Source organism: Camelina sativa, chromosome 9 (genome assembly GCF_000633955.1).
Source record: "Camelina sativa cultivar DH55 chromosome 9, Cs, whole genome shotgun sequence".
NCBI classification, from domain to species: Eukaryota; Viridiplantae; Streptophyta; class Magnoliopsida; order Brassicales; family Brassicaceae; genus Camelina; species Camelina sativa.
Window position 1 is genome coordinate 11,596,545 of NC_025693.1, and position 13,935 is coordinate 11,610,479.

Below are 13,935 nucleotides of genomic sequence, written 5' to 3' on the forward strand. Positions count from 1 at the left end.
AGGGTTTTCATGGTTCTAAGCAATATTAAGTGTAAGATCTAACAAGTAAATACTAATTTTCGGTTTAGGTTCTCAACTATGAAACACTAATGAACTAACAAGCTATTCTCATAGAATGAAAGTCTAAAGTCTTCACACTCCGTTACTCAACTTTCGCAGGCAACGTCGCATGTCAACCAGCTAGTTAAACAAGTTTGATACATTCACCAAAATTTGCAACTCAACTTACGCAGGTTACGAGCAAGCCTTCGGTATAACACTAGTTCGGAGAAGTAGGATAACGCGGTTAGCGCTCCCGTTCTCTAGATCAGTGCTTGGTGATCAATCCAAGCATAAGNAATACTCATGCATCTTAATTTGTGTTTGTGGTGCAGGGAGAGGCAAAGTGTGATCATGGAATCAAGGCAATGAAGAGGAGGATGTTCTAGGGACTCGATTGGTTGTTTTCTGGCATTGCTAGGTTGCTAGAGTTGGATCATTAGAAACATTGCTAGGTTGCTGGTTCTATGATTCTTGTGGGTTGAATTTTGGTTATTGCTTATGTTATAATTATTGGATTATTATTGGTTATTTATTGGATATTGATGTTGGTTATTTCCGCTGTTGATTGTGATTGTGGTTATGTGGCTAGTGGGTATGGGACCACTAGTTGTAGTTTATTTAATATTATTATTTATTATTTATTTATTTATTAAAAAAAAGTCGGGTCGTTTCATTTTGGTATCAGAGCCCTTACGGTTCTAGGTTGGGTTCACTAGGCTTTGTGTTGTTGATGTTTGGGATTTGCATGCTTTGATTGATTAGGTGAGTTAGTCAATTGTGTGTGGCATGGAGTCCTAGCACATCCTCTTTGAGCCTACTGTGTGATTTGATGTGTGTAGAATTTCACTCCAAATCTTTTACCTGAAAAGACTACACAATGACTGAAAGTGCACAGTTAATCAATGTAGTATTTTAGGATCGATCCCATAGAGAGTAATAGCAAACACAAATTGAATTATAAGAGAAAGAACTATGGCTAAGACTAAAGAAGAGATTGGGGTTTTGGTTTTCCTAATAACTATTGCAAATAAATAAAACGGTTTAAAACTATAAGACTAAGGCGTTGGGCGTTTTGGGAGTCATCTTAGGGTTTTCATGGTTCTAAGCAATATTAAGTGTAAGATCTAACAAGTAAATACTAATTTTCGGTTTAGGTTCTCAACTACGAAACACTAATGAACTAACAAGCTATTCTCATAGAATGAAAGTCTAAAGTCTTCACACTCCGTTACTCAACTTTCGCAGGCAACGTCGCATGTCAACCAGCTAGTTAAACAAGTTTGATACATTCACCAAAATTTGCAACTCAACTTACGCAGGTTACGAGCAAGCCTTCGGTATAACACTAGTTCGGAGAAGTAGGATAACGCGGTTAGCGCTCCCGTTCTCTAGATCAGTACTTGGTGATCAATCCAAGCATAAGCATTAAGATAAAGATGTCCCAAAAGAACTCTAATATAAAACCGAAAATAAGATCTAACAACCTAATTGAAGCGAACCTATGAATTCCCCTTGAATCACCCCATAGAACCCAACAAAGTAAACTACTCGCTCATGATGCAAAGAAACAACATTGATATTATAAAGTATAGCATCAAAAGTGAACCAATAAACAAAAGGGGGTTCAAAGTAAACTTCTCTATTTGTCACAAAAGTAACTTGATCCCAAAGCAAAGTAGGTATGAAAGAACTAGAAAGAGTAGAAAGAGAGATGGTGGTCTTCAAAGGCTTCAATGGATTCGGCGAGCAAGAGAGAGCTTCTCTGGTCGTCTAGGGTTGCTCAGCAGCGGCGGTATAGGAGGCACTTAAAGTCTCGATGAAGGCACCCCTTGAAACTCTAGGTCTTAAGAGTATTTATAGGGTTTTGTTTAGGGTTAGTGTTTTGTAAGGGTAGAAACGTCTTCTCTTCTTAAGTGCAGTACATGGGGCGGCGAAATAGGCTTATGGACCGTGGAGGAGGCTTGGACTAGGCCGCCGTGGTGGTCGGTGGTCAGGCCTTGAACAAAAGCCCATCGTTAAGTCGGTTCTTCTTGTGTCGGTTTATAGCACGTCCTGGTAAATCCGGCATAACTTTCGGATGGCTGGATGAATTGACTTGGTTCCAGTTCGAGGATAAATATGACTCTTCCAGCTTTCCATAGACACCAAACATGATATATTTTGGGTTCTTTAAGCTCTCCAAAAGTTTCCCGTACTGTAAAGCTCTGAAACTTTCCTAAAACGTATTTTCTTTCCTTTTTGGTCCAAATTGCTATTAAACTTGTAAAACCTTGTTGAAACCTGAAATACTTGATAATAGACATTTTATACCTAAAATCTCATCAAACTCTTCCTAAATGCATATGAAAACTATAGCTAAAATGAGTAAAATAATGATGTTATCAACTCCCCCAGACTTAGTCTTTGCTTGTCCTCAAGCAAATAATCAAACTAAATCATGGAAAAGAGGTTTTGAAAATACTGGGAATTCACTTATCTTTGGGGATATTGTCTTTGCACTCTTCATCTCCTTGACATCAGGAACTTCCATTTGTAATCCACCATGAGAATCATCAACTCTCCTTGATCCCACAATTCTTTAGAGTTTCTAGAATCTCCATTGTCATCTCTTTACATTGATTAAGCAATAATAAAAAGTGAAATCTTACCAAGGGAAAATAGATCAATGGCTTGCTGACTCTCTTCAAGCCAAGACTTTCTTAATATGATTCCTTTCCTCTCCCTTTTCTCACTTTTTTTTTCATCAAAGGTGTAGGCGAATACTGGGGTCATCGGTAATTTACCTACCCCTCGCTTCCAAGCTTTGTGTGATCATTTGACTCAAGAGTAGAATAATGAGGTCACAGGTAATTTACCTACCTCTCTAAACTGATCAAAATCATCTCATCTTTTATTATCTTTTTTTTTTGAAGGGAAGAGAGAGGGAAACATACTTTTGAAGAAGTGCAATGTCTTATGTGGTTTGAATGTAGAGATCTAGTCCAATTTATACCAATTCCTTGGGTTTGAAAATTAAGTCCAGTTTAGGTCCTATAAAAGTTAGAGACAACGTTAGATCATCTGAATATCTATCGAATAGGGACTTGGGGGATTGTTGAGTCGGCTCACAGTCTTTCCAAACTTTGGTTCTGTTGTCAAGCATAATCAAGAATCATAAGAGTGTTAATCCAAATCAAATAAACCATTAGAATAAAATCATAATCCCCTACTAGTTTTGACTCAATAAAAAAAAATGTGACTTGATAAAAATATCAAAATTATTGATGTAAAAAGTGGAAAAAGGTCTCAAGTCAGCAAAATAGAAAGTAGCATTAGTATAGGATGGAACATCCTTCCCCCTAGACTTATATCACACCGTCCTCGGTGGGAAAAAAGAAAGAGATGAAGATTAAAAATCATAAGGAAAACTGTAGGGTTTAAGAACAATATCACCTTGATGGAATGATGTTGTGTCGACTCTTAGACGTTTTATGGTTGCCCAAAATTTGTCTTAGAGGTTGGCTGTGGTATGAAAGTGTGGTGACTAACCATTTATACTTCCTTTGGTTGCTTGACATCGAGTTTGAACTAGGCTAAGTTCATTCGAATTCTATTTGATATATCTCTAAATGCATCCTCCTTGAAACAAAAACCTGAAACCATCAATAATAATGATAAAATAAAATAGCAAAAAACATACCTATATAAAAGAATGGTGATGGTAGGTTGTGAGGATGGTGTTGGTTCGGAGTTGTCTCGCGGTACACGGGTGAATTGTTGTGGACATAAGCAGCAGGTACGGTGGGGTGGTACGCGGTACGCAGTAATGGTACACGGTACATGGTGCAGGACATGGCATCAACTACAAGTGGTACGGCTAGTGGGGACTCTCGGCATCGATCACTCAATGATGGTGATGATCCGTCGCCTTCGGCATTCTTCGGTCAGGTTGGAGGTGGCGGGTCAGTAGGTAGTACTTGCCACTAGTCATGGTGTATGTAGACAATCCATGGACTTTCTTCTTCCTTCTTTTTGGCTTTTCTATTTGACTATTTTTTGTGTTTTTTTATTATAATCCTGAAACTAAAATGCAGAAATATTAAAATTAAAAGAAAATAAATCCTAAAAATAAATACTTACTAGCTTGGATTGCCTCCCAAGAAGTGCACTTGTTTAATGCGTTGGCTCGACGGTGGCGGCCAAGTTAGGCTTGAGAAGGGTCAGCTTTGGGAATCAATGCTCCTTCGGCTCCTTTGATATCTTGATAGTCTGCTCCAGCTTCTATAACAAGTTGTCCTTTTGCAGAAGTTTCAAAAACTTTTGCATGAAGAAGAACTTCCTTAGTATGCCTTATCATGTCTTGGATCTGTCCCTTGCTTTCGTTGCTTAGCTCAGGAGGAACTATGATCTTGATCTTGGAAATTTGCGGTGGCTTAGGCGGTTTAGGTGGCTTGGGTAGCGGGTTGTTGGCACTTGTGGATGCAGAATGGTCGAATTGCTTCAGCTTGTCAATGTTAGGATCCATCGGCTCTTCATGTAATGAGTAGGTTGGCCACGGTTTTGGCTTGGAGACAGTTGGATATGACTTCTTCTTGTTGATGTTAGTAAAGGTTATCCTCTTTGACTTGTGGTCGATGATGGCTCCGACAGTAGCTAGGAATGGTCTTCCTAAAATCAGTGGTCTCTCGGCCTTGTCTTCCATATCTTAGATGTGAAAATCGGTAGGAACTATGCATTCTCCTACTACAAGTTGTAGGTCTCGAACAAATTCGTCGGGAACCTTTTGTGGTGAGTCTCCAAAGACAAGACAGAGGTTGGATGGAGATATGTCTCGTAATCCTAGTGTATCGGCTACACTTCTTGACATAACATTAACATTAGCACCAGAATCACAAAGAGAGTTAGAGAATTCAATGCCTGTTATGGAGCATGAGCAAACAAAGCGTCCTGGGTCTTCAGCTTTAGGTAGTCTCCTTAAGGGGTAGTGGCTTGCGGTTTCTTCATCAAATGGACATGTCATACGAATAACATCTTCATAAGAGTCAAAGAGTGGTACCGTAGGCTTGGCTTCACGGTGGGTGAGGGCTGGTACGGCTGAGATAGCATTGCAATATCCTTTAGGATTCTCTTCGGGTTTTCCCGGAAGTACACCAACTTGGCATGGATCAGCATTAGCGGTTTGAGCAACTTGAGTTTCAAGCTTCTTGACATGGATAGAAATGCTTTCAAACTTCCCATTCAGTTCGGTATAGATGTTATCCATCCTTGAGTTGATATCTCTTGATTGCTTTTGAAAAGCAACAAGGAGTTCTTGCATCTTTAGGTCGGTATTAGCATCAGCTTCAGTGGTAGGCGCCTGGGCTGGCCCGGATTGGAAAGGTGGCTTGTTGTTGTTGAATTGAGGTCTCGGCTGAAAGTTGTTGTTGTTGTTTCCACCAAAATTGTTGCCTTGAAAGTGGTTAGCTTGCTGAGGATAGTTCTGATCTTGGGGATTCTCCACATTTGGGTTCCTATAAGAAAGGTTAGAAGTATTTCTAAAGTTGTTGTTGAAGTTGTTGTTGTACCCACGGTTTTGGTAGTATCCTTGAGCACCAACATAGTTGACTTCTTCTTCTTGGTCATAAGAATCTTCTTGGAAAGTCTCCATGTTTCCATTGTTAATAGTCTCACAAGCGTTTACTTCACGTTATTGATTCCTTAGAAGTTGGTTCATCTTGTTCTTGAGGTCACTCCTTAGCGTTGGAATTGCTAGAACAGATGGCTCTATCAAAATCGGTGCAAGTGTTGCTACTACTTTCGGCAAGGTTGTCGATGAGAGCTCTTCCTTCTTGAACAGTTTTGGTAGTGAAATCTCCATTGCTGGCCGTGTCGAGTGAAAGTTGATACTTAGGGTGCAGTCCTCTATAGAAAGTACTTAAGAGGTTACCTTGAACAAAACTATGCTAGGGGCAGTCACGTTCTTAGTCCTTGAAATGTTCCCATGCTTCATAAAAATTTTTGACCGGTCCTTGTTGAAAACTTTGCAGCTTGTTGCGAAGAGAGTTAGATCTTGACTTGGTGTAGAAGTGGCTAAGAAAGGCTGACTTGCATCCTTCCCAACTAGTGAGCAATCCAGGTGGTAGAGACTTTAACCATCTATGAGCTATGTCGGCTAGAGAGAAAGGAAAAAGCTTACACTTCAAGTAATCTTCGGAAACTCCATTGGTTCTTGTTGTAGAGCAGATTTCTTCAAACAGATCAATGTGGTCCATCGGATGTTCGGTAGTAAGGCCATGGAACTGATTTTGTTTCACCAAACCAATAATTTGAGGTTTAATCTCGTAGTCACGTCTTGTAGGATGAGTGATATGGATAGCAGCGCGGTCTTGAACGAATTGGTTAGGAGCATCATAATCGGCTATGGTACGGTTAGGTGTGGCACATTTTAGAGGGTGCACATAAGTAGGTTGTCTTCCGCCAGCTTGAGGAAGTGGTGGATTAATGACGAGAGCAGGCTGGCGAGGAGGAGCATCAAGGTTGTCTCCCACGCCTAGAGGATTAGCATCACGAGGAGCTTGTAAGTTGTCTAGGCCAACTTCAGGGTCGAGTTGCGGATCAGCGGCTACAAGGTTGGGGTTGCCACCTTGTGAGAGAATTGGTCCTCCTTGCTCGTTGAGGGCAGGAGGTATCGGCGGTTGGTCGAGGTTAAGGAAACCTTGGTCCTGGTTCCTTTCTTCGGCCATGAGTTGTTGTCTTCGAAGTTTCCTGATTTCACGTTCTACTCGATCAATGTCTTGAATTGGAGATACGGTTCCGGAGTGTTGGCTCCTAGTCATGCACTACAAAATCCAAAAACAGAAACTAAAAGGGAAAATAGAGGTTATTGAAAACAAGAAAATTAAAACTAAAATTGAAAGATTTAAAAGAAAATTTTCAAAGTATCTTAGACGAGAGTTCTTATCAAATTCAATGGGCAGCTAGTTACTCCCCAGCAACGGCGCCAAAAAGCTTTGATGTGTGTAGAATTTCAGTCCAAATCTTTTACCTGAAAAGACTACACAATGACTGAAAGTTCACAGTTAATCAATGTAGTATTTTAGGATCGATCCCATAGAGAGTAATAGCAAACACAAATTGAATTATAAGAGAAAGAACTATGGCTAAGACTAAAGAAGAGATTGGGGTTTTGGTTTTCCTAATAACTATTGCAAATAAATAAAACGGTTTAAAACTATAAGACTAAGGCGTTGGGCGTTTTGGGAGTCATCTTAGGGTTTTCATGGTTCTAAGCAATATTAAGTGTAAGATCTAACAAGTAAATACTAATTTTCGGTTTAGGTTCTCAACTACGAAACACTAATGAACTAACAAGCTATTCTCATAGAATGAAAGTCTAAAGTCTTCACACTCCGTTACTCAACTTTTGCAGGCAACGTCACATGTCAACCAGCTAGTTAAAAAAGTTTGATAAAGTCTAAAGGGTTCAAAGTAAACTTCTCTATTTGTCACAAAAGTAACTTGATCCCAAAGCAAAGTAGGTATGAAAGAACTAGAAAGAGTAGAAAGAGAGATGGTGGTCTTCAAAGGCTTCAATGGATTCGGCGAGCAAGAGAGAGCTTCTCTGGTAGTCTAGGGTTGCTCAGCAGCAGCGGTATAGGAGGCACTTGAAGTCTCGATGAAGGCACCCCTTGAAACTCTAGGTCTTAAGAGTATTTATAGGGTTTTGTTTAGGGTTAGGGTTTGGTAAGGGTAGAAACGTATTCTCTTCTTAAGTGCAGTACAAGGGGCGGCGAAATAGGCTTATGGACCGTGTAGGAGGAATGGACTGGGCCGCCGTGGTGGTCGGTGGTCAGGCCTTGAACAAAAGCCCATCGTTAAGTCGGTTCTTCTTATGTCGGTTTATAGCACGTACTGCTAAATCGGGAATAACTTTCGGATGGATGGATGAATTGACTTGGTTCCAGTTCGAGGAGAAAGATGACTCTTCCAGCTTTCCATAGACACCAAACATGATATATTTTGAGTTTGTTAAGCTCTCCAAAAGTTTCCCGTACTGTAAAGCTCTGAAACTTTCCTAATACTTATTTTCTTTCCTTTTTGGTCCAAATTGCTATTAAACTTGTAAAACCTTGTTGAAACCTGAAATACTTGATAATAGACATTTTATACCTAAAGTCTCATCAAACTCTTCCTAAATGCGTATGAAAACTATAGCTAAAATGAGTAAAATAATGATGTTATTATGATTCCATGGTGAGTTTATGTTTCTGTGTATGTTTAAATTGGTTGCTTAGTCTTCCGTTCATGGTAGTGCAGATGGCTAGAGATGATGCTGTTTCTGGTCGTGGACGCGGTCGTGGTCGTGGTAGGGGCAGAGGCCCAACAGTTAGTGAGACTGTGGACCAGAGTGTGACAGCTGAGAGTGTTGGCGAGTCACAGGGTGTCCAGGAGGATTCCATGAGTGTGGCCGGAGGGGGCGGTGTTGATGCTCCAGTGGTCGGTGATGCTAGGGTTTCGGGTGTGGGAGTCCCAGCGGGTGTGGTAGTCCCAGGTATTGATCTTGCGGGCTTGTTAGCACAGTTGTTGGAGCGGTTGCCACCAGTGGTGGCGGAGGAGCGGCAGCCAGTGGCTGCAGATGCAAGAGCACATGGACGTTATTTGTCCATGCTCAAGGAGATGAAGGGCATCGAGACTGCGTGGTTTTTTGGGTGGTTCAGATCCTACTGCTGCAGATGCGTGGAGGACGAGTGTGGAACGTAATTTCCAGACTCTGAGATGTCCTGAGGAGTTTTGGGTGGACATAGGGGTCCACCACTTCGTTGGTGATGCTCAGGTGTGGTGGAGATCAGTGGCTGCGAGGAGTGTGCAAAGAGAGATGTCTTGGGCTGACTTCGTCTTGGAGTTCAACCGCAAGTATTTTCCTAGGGAGGCACTAGATAGGTTGGAGGTGTAGTTCCTTCAGCTAGCTCAGGGGACTCGGTTAGTGCGGGAGCTTGACTTGGAGTTCAGTCGACTTCTATCATATGGGGGTTGTGCTATGGAGTCTGAGGAGGCTCAGATTAGGTGGTTTTTGAGGAACCTACGTGACGATTTGAGGGTTCACTATAGAGGGCAGAGCTATGCTACGCGTGCAGAGATGGTTGAGACTGCAGCAGAGATCGAGGAGGATATCCGGGCACAGTCAGTGGCGGTTACTCTAGCAGTTCAGCCTAGTAAGGATCAGCATCATGGAGGTTCTAGCAGGGGCGGCAAACATGTGCAGGGAACCAAGAGGAGGTGGGAGGCTATGCAGAGGCCGAGTGGTTCGAGTTGCTTTGGGTGTGGGAGCAAGGATCACAGGGTTGCTAGCTGTGCCAAGAGGAGTGCTCCGACGGCAGCGGCTCATGTATGCTATCATTGCAGGGAACCAGGGCACATCAGGCCCTTCTGCCCCAATTTGAAGCCGGTAGCAGTGGCATCGTTGCAGCAGGTGCAGCCGGGAGGGCAGCAGGTGGCACGGATTGAGCAGGTGCCACAGGTTTACACGACTGCAGAGACTGGTGGAACCAGTGCCGGGGCGATCACAGGTATAATTTCAGATACTTAAACTTTGTGAATTTCAGTAGGTTCAGATTGTATGTTTTTCCTGTGATAAAGTGTTAGGTTCTCAACACATGAGGTTTATGTAGGGACCTTGTTGGTGGGCGGGTTTAAGTTCCACGTTATGCTTGATTCTGGAGCTTCTCATAGCTTCATTACTCTGGAGTGTGCAGAGAGTGCGGGAATCAGAGGGGATCCCGGGGAGCGTACAGGAGTTGTCAGAGTTGTGGGAGGCAAGTTCCTGAGTGTTATTGGACGAGTTAGAGGAGTAGATATTCAGATCGCAGGAGAGTCGTGACCAGCGGATTTTTTTATCAGTCCAATGGAGTTGTATGATGTTATTCTCGGGATGGATTGGTTGCATCGGCATATGGTGCATTTAGGTTGCCATCAGGGTAGAGTGGAGTTTGAGCGTCTAGGAGGGAAGTTGGTTTTTTAGGATATTAGACCGACTTCGGGGAGTCTCGTGATCTCGGCCATTCAGGCTGGAAAGATGATGAAACTCATCTTTTATTGTGGTGAATGATGATGATGATGCAATGGTGAGATATGAATGGAATGATGGATGGGTGTTTCAATTCCCCTTATGCTATTGCAGTACAATAGGTATCAATCCTAAATGAGTGTTTGTGAACAGTTAAGATATGCATATGAATCTAAGTTAAGACAAATGTAAAGATTGTTTGTCACTAACAATCCTAAGATGAAAATGTAAAATGCAGAAAGTAAACTACAAGAACTAAGAACTAAATGCAAATGAAACAGGGTGATTATAACAGTAATGATGCAGGAACAGAAATAGAAACTTCTACTAATGAACTAATGAGAGACTAGTAATGAACAGGACACTAAGTAAATGCAACAGAAATGCAACTAGAATGAAACAGGAATGAAACAAGGCAATCACAAATCATGAAACACAAAGTTCTGGGGATGAACTCGAGCAGCACTCGACCGAGTGTAGGTCGAGTGAGTGGTCGAGCTAGACAAATTCGGAAAAACAGAGCAATGCAATAAAAACAGAGTAATGCTAAACCAAATCAAACTACAAGCAAGCAACAGGATTAAGACTGTAAATTCAATAAACAAAGAGGGTCCTGAGGATGGATTCATGGGATGAACTAATCATTGTGGTTATCTAACTTGGTCAACAAACCTCAAGCAAACTTTGAGCTAACCTCTAGACATATAAATCTAAGACAAGTTTCTCCCACTCTCATGGTCAAGAAACAATCAAACCTATGCAATTCTAGACTTGTTCTCACACAGTAAAGAATCTACACAAGCAGGCATTAAGCAATACATCTCAAACCAAACAAGACCTCTAATCTCTTAGCAAGCCTAATGGTAAGCTCTAGATCTAGCCTTATCTATGCTTCCTAAACATTGGTGTGATGCTAAGAAGCTTGAAATCAGACTCTACCCTCTCAGATATAGAATCAGCATTAAGATCATCTACCCTAGAAGAGATCTACAACAATCAAGCTTGACCAAATCACACAACCACAAGATCAATCCATCATAATCCATCCTCAAGATCCTAAGCAAACTACTCACAGCAATACATGATGAACAAAGTCAAAAACCCAGAAAATATTGAAACTTGCATTATTAGAAAGATTAAACAATGATCTTCAATATTGATGAAAGGATGAAACTCAAATTCTCAATATCTTGAAAGTTATAGAACCAACAAAATATAAGAATCTAGTCTTCTTTCTTAAGGAAGTACAAGATCTTAAAAATAAAAATGCAAAAGGAATAAAGCTAAAAATTGTAAAAACTAGGTTTAGGGAATATCTAAAAAGTTGGACTCTTTGGTGGCTGCAGGTACAAGGCCTTATATAGGTGAGGAGGTGGAAGCCCTAAAAATAGAAAAAGGTCAAAGTAGTCAACGGCTTGGTTAACTCGACCAGTGCTCGGTCGAGTCCATGGTCGAGCTGGCTTCTCTCGTGCACACTCCACTCGGTCAAGTCCATCTACCCACTCGGTCGAGTGCTTGGTCGAGTTGGACTCTGGACCTTGGTTCTTCAGCCTTAACTCTCTTGCTTTCCCTTCAAGATTGCTTCACTTCTCCTCAGGATTGTTTCCATGCTCCTTAAGCTCCAAAATCACCTGTTTATGCATGAAAAGATGCAAATGCAATGCAACTAAACTCTAATGCATGATTAGTCCTAAAGCTACACAATAATGATGAAAATGGCTAGCAAAAGATGCAAAAGATGTGAATAAACTAAGGGAAAACATGGTAAAATATATGAACATCAACACCCCCAAACTTAGTCTTTGCTTGCCCTCAAGCAAATAAACAAGACATAAGAAGGTAGATGAGGTTTGAAAGTGGGATCTCAGCTCCTAAAGCTTGCAAATAGACCATCTAGAATCAATGTCCAAGTTACTAATACTATGATGCAAGTTGAATGAGCTGGAGTTAAAAATTTTAGACAAGCATTTCACAACCTTTATTGATTTGAGCCTAAGACATCCACATGCATTCAAATCAACCATTTCCTTTAACATTCATTAATCAAGAACATGAATCAATTCTATGCAATGCTTAAACTCATTTGGCTTGGTAATAAAGGGTTTTGAGACAAAGATGGTCTCTTTTTAGAGTAGGGCTTGTCAACATCAAGGTTCTCTCATGAAAATGGATTGAGCTTTAGAAGAATGCTAAAGGTAAGAACACCTAGACACATACAAGAATAAAACCTTGTCTACCCAAAGGAACCCAAAGTGTTTATCCTAGCAATCTAAACCCAAATGATCCTAGTGCTACCCTTTATTTCTTCTTTTCTCTTTACCCTTTTCTCTTTTGATTTTCAAGTCTTAGGAGAGGTTTCTTAATTGATCTTTCTAGTGGAATGGGGAATTTTTTTCTTATTGCTATGGTTCTCTTTTTTTTCTTATTTTTAAGACATATAAGCTTTTTGCTAAACTTCACTTTGCTTTCTTTTCTTTTCTTTAACTAGAACCATCTTAGATAACAATTTTTACTTCCCATCCTTTCACTAGACTTTAGCTTTTGCTTAAACTCATTCCCCTCCTAAAGACTCTACCCTTTTCTTTCTCTTTTTCCACTTTCCTTTTCTTTTCTTTAACTAAGCAGCCAAGTCCCAAACCCAACAAGTGAACCACCTAGTCCTATCTAGTTTGGAAATTGCAAACTAGAACTACACAAGGTTTTACTCTTGTCAGTTCAAACCTAACACTTTCTACCAAGCTCAATCCCAAAAATAGGCCTCACACACACAAGAATAAACATGGCTTGAAAGAAGGTTTGGTTAGGGGTAGGGAAACTGATTTAAAAGTGAAATCAGCTACTTGGATCAACAAGAGTGGCAAAAGGAGAAAGATGATCCAAATAAGTATATGGTATCCATGAGTTTAAAGCAATGCATACATTGATAATTAACAGTCAATATTAGGTTCTTATAGATAGGAAATGGCATCAAATCACAACATGCTTCAATTTAGACCAAATGCAATTCAGGAATTCAAGGCTTGGTTCAATCTTATGCTTCTAACCACTCAACTAGCATCAAAGTACTATTAACTTGGGCATTGATCCTAGTCTAGTGAATTAAGCAAGCTAACAAGGAAAAACTCATCATAGATCCCTAATGCAAACAGTCCTATATGATAAACAAAATACTTAAATATGCAATGCAAACTACATGAACACTCTTTTTTTATAAAGATTTTTGCAAAAAATTTTCAAATTTTTATGGTTTTCCTATGCCTTAGATGATTATGCAAGTGCTAACATGATGATGATAAAAATTTGAAATAAGAAAACAAAACACAACATCAAATGCTATCTCAAACCCTCCCCCAAACTTAAATCACACAGTCCCTTGTGTGAAAGAAATTTGCTTGAGGATTCAAGACTTAAAACAAAACACAACATATGAAATGCTATGGTATATACAATGGTAAGGTGATAATGTTACCTCAAGGATTGGAGAAGAAGCTGTCCACATCCTCCTGCATACTATCAAAGGTGTAGCTGGGGTCCTGCTGGTAACTGGAGGAAGGTGATTGGGGCAGCTCGACAATGCCAATCGGCCGTGACTCGGTCGAGTGCATGTCCGAGTGGGGGGGTCGAGCTGGACCGCAAGTCTCCATTAGCTGTTCCTTCCTCTTCTATTCAAACTCCCTAGCCTCCATGACCATGAAAACACTAAAGCAAAAATCAAAATACCAAAATTCCAAAGCAATATATACAAGGATACCTTAGGGACTTCCTCCCTAGTGAGCTTGTTTAAAGTCACTAAGCTTGACTTTTGATGCCTTTTCAGGCTTGGTTTAGAGACCAAGGAGGTGATGAAATCCCCCCTGGTTCTACTTGATAAC

At 40.7% G+C, this 13,935-nt stretch overlaps 1 protein-coding gene across 1 annotated transcript; it reads right to left on the reverse strand.

Moving 5' to 3' along the window:
• Window positions 4,727–5,668, reverse strand: LOC104715192 (kinesin-related protein 10-like). Its single transcript, XM_010432626.1, has one exon. The coding sequence runs from the start codon at window positions 5,666–5,668 to the stop codon at window positions 4,727–4,729; it is 942 nt and encodes a 313-aa protein (XP_010430928.1).

Coding starts and splice junctions, on each gene's coding strand:
- LOC104715192 (XM_010432626.1), bottom strand. CDS start 5,668: ATGGAGACTTTCCAAGAAGATTCTTATGACCAAGAAGAAGAAGTCAAC.